This window comes from Macaca mulatta, chromosome 6 (assembly GCF_049350105.2).
Source record: "Macaca mulatta isolate MMU2019108-1 chromosome 6, T2T-MMU8v2.0, whole genome shotgun sequence".
Lineage (NCBI taxonomy): Eukaryota > Metazoa > Chordata > Mammalia > Primates > Cercopithecidae > Macaca > Macaca mulatta.
The window spans coordinates 111,891,664-111,912,885 of NC_133411.1; the positions used below are offsets into that span (position 1 = coordinate 111,891,664).

The following is a 21,222-nucleotide window of genomic DNA, read 5'->3' on the forward strand; positions in this document are numbered from 1 at the left end:
TAGAGGATCTAGGGATGAGACTAAAAGAGTATTTACTGGAAAGAGAATGCTGGAACAAAGCAGAACAGACTGTGCCTATCACCATGGCTTAAACAGCTTATCAATTCATTTCCCCTATAATACAACTCTTTGCAAATGTAAATCCATCTTTCTGATCTATTTTTAACTTCCAGAGAGAGTCACAGTACATTTCTTACCTTAAGTTAACACAAAGTGTATGTCAATTTAAAAACAAAGGTTCTGAAATGTTAACAAAGTCCCATCATGACCTAAAAAACAAGTTAATTATCTCTATAAAGTATTATAAGACAATTAGTTTGTTCTAAGTTTAATTCATTTCCAACTGATTATTAAATATATGATTTTTTTCATCTAATAGATGGCTGTACCCCAAACCAAACAAATGTAGCCTATCACAGTTTCTAAATCATCTCAAAGATAAATGGATGAGATTTAAGACTTTTTATACAAATAAAGTAAATAAGACAAGCCAACTGGCGTAAGGACGGACAGACACATCACTGTAATTGAACAAGGAGTCCAGAATTATATTCACACATGTAAAGTCAATACATTTATAACAAAGATACCAATACAATGAGGAAAGAGGTGGTCTTTTCAATAAATAATGCTAGACAACTAGATAACTGTACTAGGGGGAAAAATGAACCTTAACCACCTACCTCACATCTTACACAAAAACTAATTCCAGACAAATCATAAACTTAAATGTGAAAGATAAATGACAATGATTCTGGAAGAAAACATAGGAAAAGATCTTTCAAATCTTAGGATAAGCAAAGATTTCTTAAATAAGACACAAAAAACACTATCCTTAAAAGAAAGAAAATTAACAATAGTGCTTTATCAAAATAAAAATGTGTACTCATCAAAGACACCATTAAGAAAGTGAAAACACAGGACACACATTGGGAGAAGATACCTTTAATACATATATCTAACAAAGGAGTCAGACCCAGTGTATGTAAGGAACTTCTAAAAATCAAAAAGAAAAGGACAAAACCCAATTCAAAAGATGGGGGGAAATTTTTACACAGCACTTCATAAAAGAGAATATCCAATGGTCAATAAGCAAGTGAAAATATGCTCAACATCGTTATTCCTCAGGGCAATGCAAATAAAACGACGATGACTAAGAACTACACACTACTGAACGGCTAAAATTAAAAACTAAAGACAACACCAAGTGTTGGTGCAGACAGGTAGCAACTGGAACTCTCATACATTGTGGGAGGAAAAAATGTTGCAACCACTTTGGAAAACTGAGTTTCTTCTAAAGCTAAACACAAATTTACCCTAAAGGCTTGGCAATTCTAAGTTTATATTCCAGTGCAATGAGTCTATGACTATCAAAATCTGTGTACAAAAATGTTTATAAATATTTTATAGTCATAATAGCCACTACATGGAAACAGTAAAGGTATCAAGAAGTTTTACCACGTATATACTCTGTTCTGGTCGTGTAGCCACTTCTATTGCTACCAAGTTTCACGTTGCTCTAGGTCAGTGCTTTTCAAACCATCTGTGGTGAAACACTAGTGGTATCCTACTGCCCTCCAATCTGCCACGTAAGACCTCTTGATACCTTTACTTTCCATGTCATCCTCACTATACTCTCTCCTCTGCCAGGATTCCATGGCAAACTTTTACTTCCTAATCAATTTTCAATTCATGAAGCGTTGTGTGATTTCAAGTTGGGAATATAGAACCCGTTTGTCTACCCATCCATTTGCCTGCCTGTCATTCTAGCTCTGCATTAATCATCCTCAACTCTCAAAAAAAAAAAAGAAACCAAAATCATTTTTAGTTTGTGTCCTTTATTTTCATCTCTATACTACAGTGATACACGTTCTTTCAAGTCTAAGGGACAGAAACCTGTTTAGATGAAATCAATATACAGACTATACATACTATAAATGTATAGATGAAATCTATATATTTAGAGATTTAGATGAAATCAATATACAGACTATACATACTATAAAATTAATAATATACTATATATAACCTCCTGTTATAGTTTTCCCTTAATAGTTTTTGTAACTATTAATGTCCCAAATCATCTAAGCGATCTAAAAGAAAATCTAGAAATATCCCATCGTAGCCAGCTGGGAGCATGGTATCTCTAGGAAGATGAGGTTTATAAAAGAAAGATAAAAATTGTCTATTTCCTCCCTTTTAGAGACCAGTAAAGATTGCAAAAACTCCTGAAGGGCCTTAAAAAGAAAAGGGGAGAAGCTTTTTCAGGCCTGTAAAAGCCCACAGAAGGAAAAAAACAAACTCTCACACCTTAGAGGAAGTACAGGCCCCAAAACACAGAGGGATGTGGGTAACTGGAACTGGCAGAAAACAAACTAGCCATTGGAAAAAAAAAAAATGTGAGTCTGTGTAATACACAGTAGCTTCTGTATTTTGCTCTTATATTTAAAAACCTCTGGGGTTCCAAGTTCCTACCATCTCTTGTCTTCCTCCCCCTACCCATTTACCTCCTGGAGAGACCAGAAAATTTTTCTATCTAATGAAAGATGAAGTCTTCAGTATATTAAGTCTATGCCATTAGAACACTGTTGGTTTTTCTATTTATAACGAATATATAAAAACTCCTCAGAAAAGGTCTATTTACTGAAATTAACTTCTCTGCTTTGAAATCTTTAACTTTTGAATAACTGAAAATAGATCGAAATAGAGAAATTTGCTCTCCTCAGAGTAAACCTATAGTACACAGGGACAAGGAGAAAAGGAAACCACTACAAAAATCTTTGGAGACTGAGCTCTTTAAGGTTTTTGGTTTGTTTTTTTCTTATCAAACTAGTGGGAGAAGACTAACACATATCTATGTTAGGGAGAGGGACATAAAAATCACTGGGAGAAGACATAAAAACCATACATTTCCTACAGATTTTCGTATTTCACAAATGCTTTCACAAGTATATTATTTTCATTTTTATATGGGTGAGTTGTCTTGACTCGACAACAGAACTAAGACTTAAAGGCGTGGTTATTTGCCTGACATAGTCACCTTGAAACTTACTTAGACTATTCCTAGCATATTTTTATCTTCCAAATGATTTACTTGACAGAGTGGACACTATGAGACTGCCTCTGGGCATTATCTTCTACTTAGTGGCTAAGGTCTAGACTATTTAGCCTATCCTCTACAACCTGGCAGGACATAACACAGCTTCTTCTCTCACTAGTTTCCTTTGTATACCCATGGCCATATCCCCAACCATTCTCTATACCTTGGTTTACATCATTTCCCCCTAAATGGTATATCCTTCCACCTGATTAAGCCTTACCCATCTTTCGAAATCAAGCTCTAGCACCTCAATGAAGCAAACGTTCCATGATCTCTGAATCTAAAGTGATCTTGACCTCTCCTAATCTTCTTTGTGCCTACTGTAGAACTTCCAAGTTTTACCCTTTTTAATAGTTTTTTGCCTGTTCATCCATATAACCTTGAATTTGCTCATTCAGTTCCTGAGCTCTAAAACCCTTATATATACTAGATGACACTAATGTAAAGTTAAATAAGATGAAATCCCTGTCCTCACAGAGCTTATGGTATGAGAGGAAAAGAGGAGTATATCAGCATTTATATAGTTTAGAGTGGTGTTATAACAGATGTATGCGAAGAGAACTATCAAAACAGATGTGCAGAGACACAGATCCACCTGGAGAAGGAAGAAAAGCATTGATTGTGGATGAGGTAGAACCTTGAACTTTATTCCATTGCTACTGCCTTACTTCACACTCACCTTCTATCTGACCTTGTGTCCTCTGTCTCTAATATAGTCCTTGTCCTCACTGCAGTCACAGAGGTCAAACTAAAACACAAATCTTATCAAAATATTCACTTAACTCGAAATATGCCTTTTGCCATTCCTGATTGTCTTAGTCCACTTGGGAGGCTATAACAAATATACCATAAACTGGATGGCTTATCAACAGAAATTTCTTTCTCACAGTTCTGGAGGCTAGGAAGTACAAGATCAAGATGCCAGCAAATTTAGTGCCTACTAAGGGTTCACTTCCTTATGGGCAGCTGTCTTCTCACTGTAACTTCACATGAGGGAAGGGGGAAGGGGTTTCTCTCAGACTCTTTAAAAGATAGGCACTAATCCCATTAATGAGAGCTCTGACCCCTGATCAAGTCACCTCTCCAAAGTTCTACCTCTTTTTTTTTTTAGACAGAGTTGTGCTCTGTCGCCCAGACTGGAGTGCAGTGGCATGATCTCAGCTTACTGTAACCTCTGCCTCCCAGGCTCAAGCAAATTTCATTCCACAGCCTCTCGAGTAGCTGGGACTATGGGCGCATGCCACCATGTCCAGCTAATTTTTATATTTTTAGTAGAGATGGGGTTTCACTATGTTGGCCAGGCTGCTCTCGAACTCCTGACCTCAAGTGATCCGCCCATCTCAGCCTCCCAAAGTGCTAGGATTACAGGTGTGAGCTACTGCGCCCAGCCCCAAAGTGCAGTCTCTTAATACCATCAACTTGGTGGTTAGGATTTCAACACATGAATTTTGGGAGAATACAACCATTAAGACCATGACACTAATGATATCTAAATACCTCTGCCATTATGCAAAGCTTTATAAGATATGGTTCTTTATCAGTCTCTCCACGTTTTTCTCTTGGCATTCTCAATTCAAAAAATAACCACAGTTCTTCAACTATCCCATGCAGTGTGTTCATACCTTTTCATTGATACTTTTGCCTGGAATGAACTTTATTGCTATTTCTCCAGCCCCTAATCATCTTTCAAAACTCTGGCTAGGTGTCATTTCCTACAGAGTGTCTTCTAACCACTCCAACCTGGAATAACTTAACATTTTAAGAATGACTTGGAGTTACAAGATTAGATTTCTATTCTATAAAGTGTATTGTACCCCAATATGGAATAGAGATTGGGGGAGAGACAGGAATATCTGTACCAGTCAGCTAGGAAACTACTGTACAATTAAAGCAAGAAATGAGGAAATTCTGAGCCAAAGCAGTGCCAGTATAGATGGATAGATACATTATATAATAACTGTGACTGACTAGATGTGTGGAGTAAATGCAAAGAAGAATCTGGGATCACTTCTGTCTGAAGCTCTGGCTTAGGGAGAAAGATGACAATATTAAGCAGGTTGTATTCTTCATGGATAAACTCGGCATGTAAAAAGTAGGTGAAGTTAAGGCAATGGAAGAAGGATCAGATGGAAAGTGTACAGAGTAGGAAGTGCAGTGGACATATCCTTATCCTTCAACATTAATGAGTTCACTCATCCATGAATCCTTTCTGATCACATCTCCAATCTCAGGGAGAACTGTGCACACTTTCCTTGGTACATTCACAGTAATATGTGTCAACATTTATCATAAAATCTGAAACACTCTATTGAATATATTAGTTTATATGTGTCTCTCCCAAATATATTGTAAACCTTTAGGGACATAAGAATAGCCAGAGACATAGGAAAAAAGCAGGAAGAGGTTCTGGTAATAGAAGTTTGGCAAATACACCGTTCTTAGAAGTAGACAGAGAGGCTAAGTGATATAAGAATCATAATGTAGCTAGTGGTTTTGGCAACATAATGTAGCTAGTGGTTTTGGTAACAGTACAGTTACAGTATAGCAGGGCGGTTGGCAACCAGACTGAAATGACACAAGGAAAGAGTGGAAAGTCAGAAAGTGGATTTAGAAACTTGAGCTTAGCTATAAAGGCAAGGAGCTACAAGATAGTTGCTAGAGGCAGATGTAAGGTTCATTCCTTGATCTAAAAAACGTTACTGAGTAACTGCTATGTGCCAGTTACAACGTCGGAGACAGGATAATAAACAAGATGTAGATTCTCCTGACCTTCATTGAGTTTACATTCTAGTGGGGTTAAAATTTTTGACAGCCGTGTTATTAGCCACATCACCCACAACAGCCAAATGATGGAAGCAACACAAGTGTCCATCAATGGCTGCATGGATAAACAAAACATGGTGTATTTATTCACACACCTTTAAAAGGAAGGAGATTCTGACACACGTTACCATATGGATGAATCTTGAGGACGTTAAGCTAAGTGAAATGAATGAGTCACAAAAAGATAAATACTGTATGATTCCACCTATATGAGGTACTCAGAGTAGTCAAATACATACAGACAAAAAGAACAATGATGGTTGCATAGAACAGAGGGTGGGGAGGAGAGAATGGAAGAGTTATTGTTTAACTGGTCAAGAGTTTCAGTTATACAAAATGAAAAGACTTCTTGAGATGGATGGTGGTAATAGTTGTAAACCCATGTGAATGTACTTAATGCCACTGAACTGTATGTACACTTAAAAATGGTTAAGATGGTAAATTTCATGTTATGTGTGATTTACTACAATTACAACAATTTTTTTTAAAAAACAAGATTGTTTTGCTTTCAACAAAGGAATAACCCAAAAAGTTTAATGCTAGCGGACGGGCTTCTAGAAAGACCACTGAAAACAGAGGGAAAAAAATTATGGTATGACGTTCCTGAGATGGCAGCAGGGGATGATATCCAATTCACAAACAGGGATTCGTCCGTGATCTCTTCCACTAAAGATATTATAGTGAATATAATCGTGGAGCAAAATTATTTCTTTCTGAAATACCACTAAAAATTCCCATATAGGCTTCTGACTAGAATGCAGAAAGCTAGAGTAACTCCCCCTCTATCTCTGAGAAAAAGTGGGACAAGATGCCAGTTTTATCCAAATGATCTATAGATTCAATGCAGTCCCAATCAGGAACCCTCAAGCTCTTTTGCAGAAACTGACAAGCTGATTCTAAAATTGATATGGAAAGCTAAAGGACTCAGAATAATTAAAACAACTTTGAGAAATGAATATAGTTGAAGAATTTCACATTATTTGGTTTCAGGACTTTCTATACTGCTATGGTAATGAAGACTGTGTTATAATGGCAAAATGACAGCCTTAAATCTATGGAACAGAATAGTGCCAGAAACAGTCGCTCAGTTACGGTAAACTGATTTTTAACAAAGGTGCCAAGGTAATTCAATGAAGAAAGGATAATCTTTTCAACAAATGCTGTAACAATTAAACATCCTTTGAAAAAAGGTGAACCTCAACTAATACCTCACATGTTATGTAAAAATTACTTCATGATGGGTCACAGATCTAAACGTACAACTTAAAACTATACAACTTCTAGAAAACAACAACAAAAATTCTTTGTGAGCTTAGGTTGGGTAATGGCTTCCTAGATAGCAAAGAAAAAGCACCTATGCATAAAGAAAAAATTAAAATTTTTATTCTTTAAAGAACTGCCAAAAAAAGAGAAAAATAACACTGGGATAAAATATTTGCAATACATATATATATGATAAATAACTTTTATCTAGAAGTTATAAAGAACTCTCAAAGCTTAACAAGAAAACAACCCAATTTAAAACCTAGAAATACAGACACTTCACCAGAGATATGGTTAGTAAATAAACACATGAAAAAATGCTCAACATCAATAGACAATGAAAAAATGTAAATTAAAACCACAATAAGACATGACTACACACTAACGACAACAAAAACAAAACAAAACCTAACAATACTAGGTACTACCAAGGATACTCTTGCTGGTGATAATAGAAAATGATGTAAACATGTTGGAAAACAGTTTGGCAATTTCTTATAAAATTAAACATCAATTTACCATATGGTCCAGCAATACCAATCTTAGATAATAACCCTAAAGAAAATATATACACCTAAAAACCTGTAAGTGAATGTTTCTAGAAGTTTTATTCCTAACAGCCAAAACCTGAAAACAAATGTTCATCAACTGGTGAATGGATAAACAAATTATAGTAGATCCACATACGGAATACTATTAAGCATTGATAAGGAACAACTACAAATAGACCTAACAATATGAATAAATCTCAAAATCATTATGCTAAGTGAAATAAGCCTCACACAAACGGCTATATATTATATATTTCTGTTTATATGACATCTGGAAAAGCCAAAAGTATAGGAAGAGGAAATAATTTTAAAAAATTAAAAATTTTAAAAACAATTGCCAATGCAATTGCACCACATAAGAATGTTTTGGTCAAGGATGGACTGCCTACTGGTCTGATAAGATGATAGCGGAGCATATATAGAACCTGATATAGGGCATTTGATATTAGCACTGCAGATCAAGCAGGAGAAATCAATGATACCCAATAATGTGCAGGGACATTTTTTTTTATATGAAGAAAAATATATATATATATGCACATGCACACACACACCATCTAGGTTCATGTAGGTAGTCTGTATTCGTGCATTGCTGAAACTGCCTAACAAAGCATTTCTCAGAATTTATTCCCACTGCTAAGTGACTCACGACTACAGCTGCAAATAGTTATGCAGTATTTTACTATGATAATCCTCACAATACTCCATGGAGTTGGTGTTAGTTTTATATCCATTTTACAGGTAAGAAAATGGGGGTCCAGAGATTGTCCAATTTACTAAAGGTAATAAAGTGAGTACACGCGCTGACATTTGTAACTTGGAGTCTCTTACTTCAAATTTTATGCTTTTCCCTGGTGCTATACCAATAAGTCAATTAACTTGTCATCCTTAGCTTTTATAATACTTGATTCAGGCCTCTGTTACACAAATTTTAAAGTGATTTTTGTAATCAATAAGTTTGATTATAAACGAGGAATGGAAATAGCTTATTAATTTTTTATGTTTACATTGTTTAACATCATGTTCAGAACACAGTGGACACTCAACTATTTGTGAATGAATAAAGAATTACTTGCATTTCCTGAAAGGAGAATTAAAAATTATAGCAAATATTCCAAAGGTAACTTATTTCACTTTTGAAAACATTATAGTTCACTTTCACGAACATGGCACTATAAGTAAACTGTGTCTAAGAAGGTATAGACTTAAGCCTTAATATCTATGTTTGGAAGAGGACATAATCTCTTTTCCTTTTTTGCAATCATGAGGATGAAAATAATGGACTTAAAAGTCCTTTGTATATGGTAAAGTAATGTATAATTATTATCATATCTAAGTATTATCATCCATATCAGGCTATTTAGAGTAACAGAGAAGCCTTTCTTTTCTCAAAATCTTCATCTACATGAAAAAATATTTTAAAATATCTTTCCTTTCATTAATGGTGTTAATGCTTTATAGCAATGTTTATAAAGCTTTAGTGCTAAGAAGAAAATCAGAAGACTCAGGAGTTGTATTCTTTTATAACGATATTACAGTCTAATGCAGTTCACAAACTGCTGGTTCTTGAGGTAGAGAGGCAGATGACAAGAGAAAAAGAAAATGCGTAAGAAAGAAAACTCAGTTCACAGAAAGCATAGCCCTTGAAGTAGTTTAAAGTTTTACTGCTAATAATTGGTATTCATACACAAAAGTAACATAAAAGAAACAGTCTTTGTTTTTGTTTTTTCAAAGCCCATACATACACTACTTGGTCCCTAGGAACAACGTATTTGAAAAGTAGTTAATATGAGAAAATGGCTTGAAACTGTAATATTCGGGACAAATATAAGTATCTTCTTATTAAGTGGTTTCAACTACATAAAGAAAGACTGTCCTGGGACTTCTTTGGATATGCTCATATTTTCAAGAATTTCTCTTAAAATCATTACTTATGTACTTAAACGTGTAGGAATAAGAAAAAATGAAAGTGGTTGATTACAACTTGTAGTTTTGCATGAGGAATGTCAGGGTCTTATTTGGTTAAGCTTTACACACTTTGTCCCCTCCATAACATCAAATAAAATCAACTCATTGCTTAATTCCTTTGATAATTTTATGTTTGTCTTCAATACAGTAAGGCAGTTAGGTATTACGTCAAGATTAGGACTTAACTGTTTCACCAAGGGTTAAAAACAAAGCTACCAATTTAAGCCCCTAAAAGGTTAAAATACCCGCTAGTTCCATCTTAAAATCTACAATTTTCAATCAACACGTTAACTTGGATCGGAATTCTGACATTTGAATTATTCTATTTTAAGCTCCAAAAAATGGACACGCACAATTTCATGCAACGTCAAGGAGTTGTAAATTTAAATACACTTCTCTGTAATCTGGTTCACTTCAGAGTACAAATTCATTTAACAAAAAAAAATGCCTTCATCGCCATATGCATTCACATGAAGCCACATGGGATAAATGCATTTCCACTTTAAAAAGTATCTACTTTGGTTCAGAAATGCCCATTTAAGAAAAACCTACACTGAGATAAAGTGGACATTTTTCTTTTAAAACTACGTGACAGGATTCCCTCTTGACCTCACGTTTCTCCCCGCCACTTATTTAAATTTGGGGCAAAATTTCTGATTAAATGACTGATCAAAGTAATGGGGAGAATTCTTCAATGCCGGCCAAAAGTGCTCGGAGTTTCAAACGCTGTGAGGGAGCATTTCCTAAGCTTTGGGCGACTTGTTAACGGAATCTTAAGGGCAAGGTCCAACCACACTTAGAATCAGCAGGAAAATGACCATTTGGTAAAACTCAATTACACCCAGCAGGCACCTCCCCAGGCCCGAAACGGCACTCGCCCTTTCTGCTCAGCTAGCGCGGGACATCGCAACGCCCAAGGCCCTCCCGTCTCAACGGCGCCTGCGCAAAATCTCCCCACAGAGTCAATTAAACCCTTCCTTAGGCCGGTCGAGGCTAATGGTTTTGAAATTACTGTCGGGTTACGCCTCACTTTAAAAAACAAGTAGGTATGACACAGCACACCAGAACGACCACTCACCGAGGTGGTCCTAAATTCAAACGACAGATTTAAGCTTCCTCTCGTGATTTATCTGGCGCTGCCGGAAGCGGAACTACCCAGGTCCTTTAGAGGCCAGTCCTTTTGGGAGCCTTGGAACCACGGTCAGAAAGGTTAGGACGGATCGTTTGGCTCTTGCCGGAAATCGTTCCGCCCGGTGAGGTTTCAGCGTGAGACCCGAGGAGGGCGGGGAAGAGGCGTGACGGAGATTTCTGAGGTGTAGTAGCCTGAGGTGCCCCTATGTGGCCCTATAGCTGTTACTGAAGGAAGTAGCCTACGTCCACGCCTACAACTGAAGTAACTTGACGAACACCTCACCCCTGCCTCCGGGATGAAAGTGGGTAACCTAGACCTGAATGGGCTTGACCATCTCACAACTGCTCGCGTGACGACCGCATTCGTGGCAGGTGAGGGCCCCAAAACTGGAGGAGAACCGGAGATGCGGAACCTGATCATGCCAGGGTTGAGGCGGCTGCTGGGCTTCTGCTTTGTCTCCTGTGCTCTGCAGAGCCTAAACACGCGCTCCACCGAGGGTCATGTGCTGCAGAGAATGACAGCCTGGGCGTGGAGTGACAGTATAGCTTTGAGGGTCCTTTCGCGCCTTGATTTCTCCTCCTGCTCCTCCATGGCTTCCCTTTTTCATTTCTTGGGTTTGAGACCCCAGAAATTGAAGCTCATCTAAAAGGGAACTGTCGAGCTTCTAACCCACGCTGTTCCTGGCTCCACCGAAGTGATTAGCCTCGAGTTATGGGACTGCTGTGGGTAGAGGTGGCTTTTTAAAAAATTTTCTTCCTTAGTCCTTATCCCTCTCTGTCAACCCCACACCCACTTTAACAGAACAAAAGCCTCGTGTGTTGCAGCCTTTCATAGTAGGGACGGAGGCTGCAGGTCACTGCCGCACCTAATCATTTGGAGGGCGTTGCAGCCTTCCGCGCCTTAAAGGAGAAAGGGCCAGGGTGGTGATCCCGGGATCTCATTCACGAGGTTCTTGACCTCTTCCTGGGAGTTTGCGACTCCTGGAGTCCTTTGGGTAGTAGGTGTCTTGCTGGAAGGCTTAACTATGGAAGTGGGAAGCGTAGCTGACCTTAGCACATAAAATCCTCGCTCTACACTGGGAAAGGATTTTGTTTTGCTATTGTGAATTATTTAATGAAATAGCTAATTTTTTTTTGTCTTAGATAGATAAAATAATGATAGTTGCCATTAACTGAGTCTTATGTGTGCCGAGTGCTTTACATATTTTGTCATCCGTTCCTCTCAACAATTCCAGGAGATACGTTAGATTATCACCACCATTTTACAGAGTTAGAAATTGAGGAGCAGTCAAGCAACTTGCCCTAGTAAACAGTTGTAAGTAAACGTTTCAATCTGTGTTAAAAACCAGATCTGTCTGCCTTCAAAATCTGTATTCTATTGTCCCGTTCTGTTCTTCCTTGATTTCAATTTCTTCACTAACATTTTCAGTGTCGGAAAGTATTCATTCATTTAAAAAAAATTGGTGTACCTACTTATATGTCTGACAAAAGTTAGACATGATCTCTGTCTTTATGTAGCATTGTGATGCAGAATTAAGTAGTACAGAACTCAGAATGCTGTACTTACTGCAGCACAGGTTTATTTAAAGCAAATGACTAAACCTATGTGCAGAAAATTTTAAAATTTTATATTCATATAACTTTCAGAGTAGTTGTTGTGAGAGTATTAAACTGAACAATTGGTAGAACATTTGTTGATTACCCAAATAAGTGCTATGAACCAAGTTAAGTAGCGGGAATATATAGATTAGGTCCTCATTCTCTAGGAGCTCCCATACAACCACAATATAGACAGTGTTATGGACTATTTTCTCATGTGGAAAAGGAATTGTGTTTATATAGGAAGATGTTCTTATTTTTAGGAGATGCATACAAAAGTACTTAGAGTTGAAGTGTGTTGATATCTAGTACCTTCAAATGGTACAGCAAGTGTATGTGTGTGTGTGTGTATAAATAGCAAGCATGGCAAAATGTTGGCAGTCGTTAAGTATAATGGTGGGCATATGGATGATTAATAAACTGTTCTTTCAACTTTTGTGAATATTTGTAATTTTTCATAATAAAAAGTTGGGGAGGAAAAAACCCAACTCTGATGGAAACAGATAAGTGAAAAGATAGATCCAAAATGCTGCGGAACATAGAAGATGGGAGAGGGTTTTTACGTATATTTAGGGCCTATCAAAGGTGTGATAGTTCTCAGGAAAACCTTCATTGAAGATCTTCCAGTTGGTTTTTGAATGCGGCATAGGAACTTTCAAGGAGAGCAGTGAATTCCAGGCAGAAGGAAATGCAGGTTCAGCAAAAAGGTATTAAATGAACGTTTGAAGAAGGAAAAAAAAAATCAACATGAAGGTTGTGTGGAACTTGGAATGGGCTTTTTTTGTGTAATCTTATAAATGAACCAGATTGCCTTTGCCAGCCTGCAGAAGCTTATTTATTCCCTATTACATGGATGTACTATTAGTGCCCTGGAAAGGAGACACAATTTATAACAGTGTTTCCATTGGAAAATGCTTTTGGAATTTCAGGAAAACTGGTTATGTGTTTGCGTTCAGGCTGAGCAGCAGGAGCAGGAGCTCCCATTTCCTCTGATTTTGAGAGCAGAGATTTACTAGTTTATAGTTGGGCTCCTGAGGGAACCGATGGAAAGGGCTACAATGATGGCTTGGAAATATTAAGTTCAGGTAAGGGGGATCTGAATACTAGGTGGGACTGATGGATGATCCAGGGTGTTATTTTGAGGATCAGGTAGCTCTGGCTGTGACCAGTAAAAGTATGAAAGAGAAGAATGATTATCCCAGGCAGTAGTGTTCATGATAGTCTCAAGCAGTGTGGTAAGACTAGAAAAGATGTAGAGGTCTCCAACAACAACAGTGGCAAAGGGGAGTTTCTGTGACTCATTAGACAAGAGGTAAGCAGATACATTCTAAATTGAGTTATTTATATTTGTTCCTTGCCAATTAAATTTGTTAGAAAACTGTCATAACAACATTTAACAAGATATTAAACAACTAACATTTACTGAGTGCTTAATATGTGCTATTTGCTGTGGCATCTGTATTGTAATTTCATTGTCAAAACAATATATGAAATTTAGAATCCCATTTTACAGATGATGACTAGAGAGGCTCAATAACTTGACTAAGGACACAGAGCTGAGCAACTTTCAGAAAAAGTTTTCAAATCCAGTTTTGAGTCTAGAGCAATTGTTCTTATAGTGTGATTCCAAGATGAGCAACATCAGCATCACCTTGGAACTTTTGGAAAGGCAAAATATTGGGCCCCACCCCCAGAGTTTTGAGTTTGGTGTTTTAACAAGTCCCTACAGGTGATTCCATTGCATTCTAATGTTTGAGAACTACTGCATTGAGTGTGGACATTTTTAGTAGCATAACACTCATTTCAGATTCTTTTAGATTTATATGTTAGAGTCAGTAGGGAGTTTGGTTTATAGGAGTGTTTATGGAACCTATGGTTTATTGTTTAATATACGCCAAGCACTTATGCTATCTCACTTAGTCTTTACAGGGTTACAGATGTTACTATTCTCCCTTTTTTATAGACTAATAGCAACTAGCGTAAGTCACTAGCTACGAAGTGACAGATTAAAACAGATGTACCTGACTCCAGAACATTCCCCTTCCACTATTGAAATATTTGAGCTCTTTTTAGATGGAAAGAGTAAAAAACTTAAAAGAAACCAAGAGATATTTGCCATTTGATAGAAAACAGAACTGAGATCAACTTATCCACCAACATCAAGTTTTACAGCAACTAGCAACTTTCTGGGTTTTTTTGTTTTTTTTGTTTTTTTTTTTCAGTAGACATTTTTTACATGTTAAATAATGCAGAGGAATAGAACAAAAGGCATTGATTTATAAAGTAAATTATTTCTACTTTTATTTTTAAATTGCAAATTATTTTAAATGTAACACTGTAATTTAAAGATGGTTAAAGTGAAGGCTAACTGGGTAAATTGATTTTAATATCTACTGGGGAGTCACCAGTTATACTGGAATTAGATCTTTAGGAATAGAACTTTTGGAGTTATGCTTTTAATTCTACCTAGCATATTGTTTGACTTTTAAGAATATTTGATCAATTAATTTATTTTACTACCAGTAATCAAATGAAGCATTTGTTACGTAGTTTCATCTTGGTATATAATTAATTTTAATATGACCAGGAAACAAGTACATGTAAACAACTATGGTAAGGAATATTTTGAGATGATACTGCTCTTATATGATAGTTCTTATATATTTATTTAATTAATTAATTAATTTATTTATTTATTTGAGACAGAGTCTTTCTCTGTTATTCAAGCTGGAGTATAGTGGCACAGTCATAGCTCACTGGAGCTTCAAACTGCTGGGCTCAAGCGATCCTCCCACCTCAACCTCCCAAGTAGCTAGGATTACAGGTGCGAGCTATGATAGTTCTTTAACTGATACTCATGGATGCCTGGTTATGTGGAAGAGTTTGAATGTCAGTGAATCACATAAAATTGCTTGCAGAATTTAGTGCACATGTACTTTCTTTTTTTCTGAGGAGAAGATCCATAGATTTTATTAGATTTGTTAAAGAGTTTTCGACTTCTACACGTTTAAGAGCTGCTATTTAATGAAATTTTGTTCTGATTCTAATCTTTTTTTGTTCATTTATGTATGAGACCAGAATATAGAATTGTTATGTTCCCTAAAATACCTGTTTACAGACAGCTTTACAAATTGACTTAATGTAATTTGAGATTAATATTTGTCAGTGGTTTTTAAAGCTGCATTCCATTTGTCTGTTCTTTTCCATTGCATTCAGATATTTCGTAACTATGTGCTAACAGATTTAGCTTTAATATAATTTTGTTATAATTTGAGTAATTTTCTCTTAATTGATTTAGATATTTTGGGATGAAGAATTTAATGTGTAGTCTTTTTGTTAATTCATATGTTTGTCAAGTTGCTAAGATGTATACTACTGAGGATCAGTTTTAGTTTCTTAATTTTTCGTTTTTATTAGTTATAAGTAATTTTCTTATGGGAGAAATTGTATTTTCATTTTGACAATATACATCAAGTTATTGGTGCTGATTTTACAAGAGTCATTAAAAATTATTTTTTACAGGAATGTTTTTGGAGTGCACCTCCCAAAATTAGTTTTTTCATTGCATTTTAGGTAAGAAGATTGCTGTATCAACTCAAGAAAGCAATAGCTTCACTGTCTTTGTATTTTGAATTGCAACAACTTTGATATCAACAATGAAGCAATGATATCTAAGAACAAGAGTATTTGCCAACAGTCATCAAAATATCAAGTGATTGTATAAGCAGAAACAAGCTGTCGCAGACCTGTGTGTCAGCTAATATATGGAGAATGCTTTCTTCTGATGCTATTTACTTAGAGGCAGTTCTAATATAAATCATTTCAATTATATCTACATCAAATAAAATAAAAATGAGTGAAGCCCCCAGATTCTTTGTTGGACCAGAAGACACAGAAATAAATCCTGGAAATTATCGACATTTCTTCCACCATGCAGATGAAGACGATGAGGAGGAAGATGATTCTGTAAGTTGTTTGTTTTTTCTTTGGTGAGAGAAGACCGATACAGTATAGGCTTTTTACTAATCACTGTTAATGTGAATTAATCTTAAGACTCTTTTTGTTGGAAAATTTTTAAACTGAAAAAGTATATTTTGTTTCATGACTGATATTGTTGAATCTATGATGAATCAGTAAATACAGTTATGGGTCAAACCTTTATGTTGTTTAATGATGCCTATTTTAGTTTCTTTCAGTGATATGCATAGTGTAACTCAGTGTTAGGTAAAAAAAAAAAAGTGGCAAAGAGAAACAGTAATCTGGGCCATAAATCCAAAAGCTTTCTTGTATGTAGAAATACATAGCAAATAATTGATGATAAGTAGAAGGAAATAATTTTAAAGGTTTAAAGAAGAAGGATTACTTAACTAGATTCATTAAGCTTATGTTACCAATGTGAGTTCTGGTTGAACTGAAGATACTCATATTTATTAACTTCAGAAGTCTGAAAACTGAGTGGCTAAAAGGGTAGGCTACCTAAAGTATCTATGTGTTTGTGTGTGTGTCTAAAGCTTGTTCTCTTTCTGATATAATGTTTTATCCATACTGGATCTTAGGAATGATATACATTTATTATGCTCATTTTGCTATAGTTACATTAGACCAATATTTTTCTTACTCATCATTTAATTTTTTAAGTAGAGACTACTTTACTGTGAATACTGATTTAAAATACCTACAGTACGTGTTTGTTTTTCATATATTTCTAATTGGAAAGAGAATTTAGTTTTAGGAGAAAAACCTGTTCTATTTTGTAAAAATAGTAAAACCAAAAATAGTGATTAGATGACTCTTTAAGCCCTTTTTTATAATAACGATCTTTCACAGTGGAGTTACACATATTTGAAATGCAAATTCTACTGTTAGCTCATTTCAAACCTTCAATGCAGAGCACCTTTGCTACCTCCTGCCCCTGAAAAACTAGATTTTCAGGCAGGCTTCTCTTACCAGCTCAAACTTTTTTTCTTCTGAAGTTTTATCTAGAAGTTCTATAAGTAAAACATGAAAGCAGAGCATCTCTGGCTCACTTAAACTAGAAAGCACTATTGACTCAGCCTCTACTACCTTTATCCCCTTTTTCTAGAGTTCTTCTGAATATAGTGTGAACACCACTGGCAGATCAAAGCCAGTCTTCTTACATGTGAAAGCTTGTATGTCTCATCTATATCTACATCCATACCTCTTTCCCATTCTTTCTACCTTCTATGTTTTAGTAACATCAACATTTTTATTTCCACATATTTATTGTCATACCATGCATCTTTGCTATTGTGTGTACTCTTTCACCTTTCTGAAATGACCTTATTTTGGAATACCTTGTGAATTATTTTTCATTCTTCCAAACCCTCCTCAGATTTCACATCATTCACTCTTTCCACTCTCCTTGCTTTTTCTTTCATCACAGATTGGAATACTTCTTCCTCATTACTGTGTCTTTACATTGGTGTATATACAGTTGTCCCTCAATATCCATGAGGGATTGGTTCTAGAACTCCCTGTGGCTACCAAAATCTGCCGATGCTGAAGCTCTTTTTATAAAATTGTGTGATATTTACATGTAAGCCGCATCTACCCATGTTTTAAATCATCTCTAAATTACTTTAATACAATATAAATATGTAAATAGTTGTTATACTGTATCGCTTAGGGAATAATGATAAGAAATATCATCCGTATATGTTCGGTACAGATGCTTTTTCCCCCACAAATATCTTCAATACATGATTAATTGAATCCATGGATGTGAAACCCATAGATATGGAGGGCCAACTGTACTTCTATTCCATGTATCACAATGTTTTTTATTATTACTGTGTTCCCTGTTAGACTCAAAGTACTTTGAGTACAGGTACGTCTGTATATCTAATCTTCAGCACATCGTATGGTGCACTATTATCACTTTACAGAAGCTTGATTTAGTTTATTTGATCTATAGCTTTATATTTATAAAATGATTTATTCCAGATCATTCTTCTGTTTTTAAGATTTCTCTCCCATTTTTAGACTTCAAAGATGTGAATATAGTTTTTTTAGACATTCAACCTAACAAAATACCTCAGATCAGTTTAAAAAATTATCTTCAGAGGCCGGGCGCGGTGGCTCAAGCCTGTAATCCCAGCACTTTGGGAGGCCGAGACGGGTGGATCACGAGGTCAGGAGATCGAGACCATCCTGGCTAACACGGTGAAACCCCGTCTCTACTAAAAATACAAAAAAAAAAACTAGCCGGGCGAGGTGGCGGGCGCCTGTAGTCCCAGCTACTCCGGAGGCTGAGGCAGGAGAATGGCGTGAACCCGGGAGGCGGAGCTTGCAGTGAGCTGAGATCTGGCCACTGCACTTCAGCCTGGGCGACAGAGCGAGACTCCGTCTCAAAAAAAAAAAAATTATCTTCATGATTTTAAGGTTTTACCTAACAGAGAACCTCTGTTATTGTGTCTTAAGAATGTAAGTTTAGTTATACATTTTAAACTTGAATGGTTCCTATTCATCTTAGCCATTGAGCAGATATTCATTAAATAGATTTGTAATACATAAGACTTAATATATTAGCATTTAAAAAAATTGTAAAGCAATGTGAAATGTTAGGTTAGAGTACATTTTTTGTCTGGGGAAATCTACCTTAGGAACATTATAATGAACTGTATCAAAACTTTTGATCAGGAAAGCATTGAATAAGGTCTTATATAAAAGTGGATGGTCAGAGGGATAAATACAGAAGGTTCCAGGAAGGTTAGCATTTATAATCTATTTGATTTACCAGTCAACTGTAATACAATTTTAACTCTACATTTCATGAGTTTGAGGAGACCATACAGAAATATTGTTCTAGGCATAAAAAAAGAATAATTTAGGCTGGGTGTGGTAGCTCATGCCTGTAATCTCAGCACTTTGGGAGGCCAAGGCAGGCGGATCACAAGGTCAGGAGATCGAGACCATCCTGGCTAACACGATGAAACCCCATATCTACTAAAAATATGAAAAAAAATTAGCCAGGTGTGGCGGTGCACGCGTGTAGTCCCAGCTACTCGGGAGACTGAGGCAGGCGAATTACTTGAACCTGGGAGGCGGAGGTTGCAGTGAGCTGAGATCACGCCACTGTACTCCAGCCTGGGTGACAGAGCGAGACTTCGTCTCAAAAAAAAAAAAAATTAATTAATTCTGATGTTATCCAATTTTATTTTTAGATATATTAAGAAAAAGCCCAGTAAAGCACTTTCGAGCCTAGATTATAATGTTGTGTGAAATATATAAAGTATCATGGAAGAAAGAAGAATTGAAATGAGAAACTGAAGACAGCTTTTGTATATTTGATAAAACTCTCAAGCACTTAAATGCAAAGATCACCAAATGAATCTTGAGTAATTTTATAAATCTAGGAGCTACTCAAAATTAGTTTCTATATCCTGCTTTTTAAGTTTTAGACTGACTCGTGGCCTTAGAGCTGTTACGAGGATGCCAGAGATCAGTAACCCCAATAAATAGGAGTATTGACTATGAAGACAGGAGGGGCAAAGAGACTTGACACCTCTGTTGGCAGTGTGGCTTTCTTTAAAATTTTCTTCCAGGTTGTCATTGGTGACCAACTAATATTCAAGTGCAAACTACAATAATAGTTTAATACTGTATAGCTTTGTAGTCAGGACTATGTCTTATTTTAGGCAAGAGAATTCTTTATCTTTCTACATAGAGTAGATGGGTTTTGACTGTTACTATACTTTACTGGTATGAGGAGGATAAATAAATGCTAGAGGTAGTTAAAGAGGGGGTACTTTTTTACTTTTAAATTTCATTGAAAATAGCAACAATATTTGTTCTGAAAGTGTTTTTGTTTTTAAATTTTTTTCCAGACCTTTGTAGAAAACTGTTTTTTAAGTGTTTATTATAACAATGATATAATTTTTTAAAATTCCTTTGTTTGTTAATGTGTCCCTTTTATTGATTGATCACATGCCTTATCTACTTTTGGAAAACAAATGAAGATAGCTGTACTTTGGAGTTCATGTAAAGTTAACCCGATTTTTTGTTTCATTTTTGTTTTAGCCACCAGAAAGGCAGATTGTGGTTGGAATATGTTCCATGGCAAAGAAATCCAAATCCAAACCAATGAAGGAAATTCTTGAACGGATCTCCTTATTTAAATATATCACAGTAGTAGTATTTGAAGAGGAGGTTATTTTGAATGAACCAGTGGAAAACTGGCCTTTATGTGATTGTCTGATTTCTTTCCATTCTAAAGGTATTAAGGGGAGTGGGGGAGAAACTCCTTTATCTTCTCTGAGTATAAAACTAATACATATTAATTGTAGACTATGAGATAAAACAAAAATAAACTTTAAGACACTTTCATGGACAGGTGATATTAACATTTTTATGTATTTCTTTCCAGTGTATGTCTTCTCTGTGTATTTTCTTTTAATTTAATGTCATAGTGTATGTATAATTTTATATTTAACCTTTTTCACTATTATATCAAGAAGTTTTTTTCCCCCACCATATCATTCTTAGATAATGTGGTTTTTAATAGTGGCATAGTATATCATTGTGTGGATATACCATAACATATTTAAATTTATCTAATATCCTAATATTTGGACAGTTTCCAGTTTTCACTATTAAAAATAAGGTTGTGTGAGCTCTTGTTTGCATCTGTAAGTTTCTTAGGACAAGTTCTTGAATTATTGAATACTTTAAGTCCCTTTCTATGCTGTATAGAACAAGATCTATCATTTTTCATATACATATTCATACTTCATTTTTAGGAACTTAATAATTTGAGATTTTTAGATA

At 35.8% G+C, this 21,222-nt stretch overlaps 2 protein-coding genes across 4 annotated transcripts in view; one reads left to right on the forward strand and one right to left on the reverse strand.

Moving 5' to 3' along the window:
• GIN1 (gypsy retrotransposon integrase 1) overlaps positions 1–10,900 on the reverse strand; it is a 34,044-nt gene extending 23,144 nt beyond the window's left edge. The window contains 1 exon segment of one of the 2 annotated variants that reach the window (NM_001194084.2): positions 10,784–10,900. The gene's annotated coding sequence lies outside the window, so the exon portion shown is untranslated. 2 annotated transcript variants of the gene reach the window in all.
• A 92-nt stretch (positions 10,901–10,992) lies between these two features.
• Positions 10,993–21,222, forward strand: part of PPIP5K2 (diphosphoinositol pentakisphosphate kinase 2) — a 77,496-nt gene continuing 67,266 nt past the window's right edge. The window contains exons 1-3 of one of the 2 annotated variants that reach the window (XM_015140511.3): positions 10,993–11,208; positions 16,009–16,401; positions 20,476–20,671. In XM_015140511.3, the coding sequence (XP_014995997.1) occupies positions 16,288–16,401; positions 20,476–20,671 (310 nt within the window). In that variant the 5' untranslated portion in view covers positions 10,993–11,208; positions 16,009–16,287. Of the gene's footprint in view, positions 11,209–16,008; positions 16,402–20,475; positions 20,672–21,222 lie in introns of those variants that run through there. The other variant, XM_078005090.1, reaches the window with a different exon arrangement.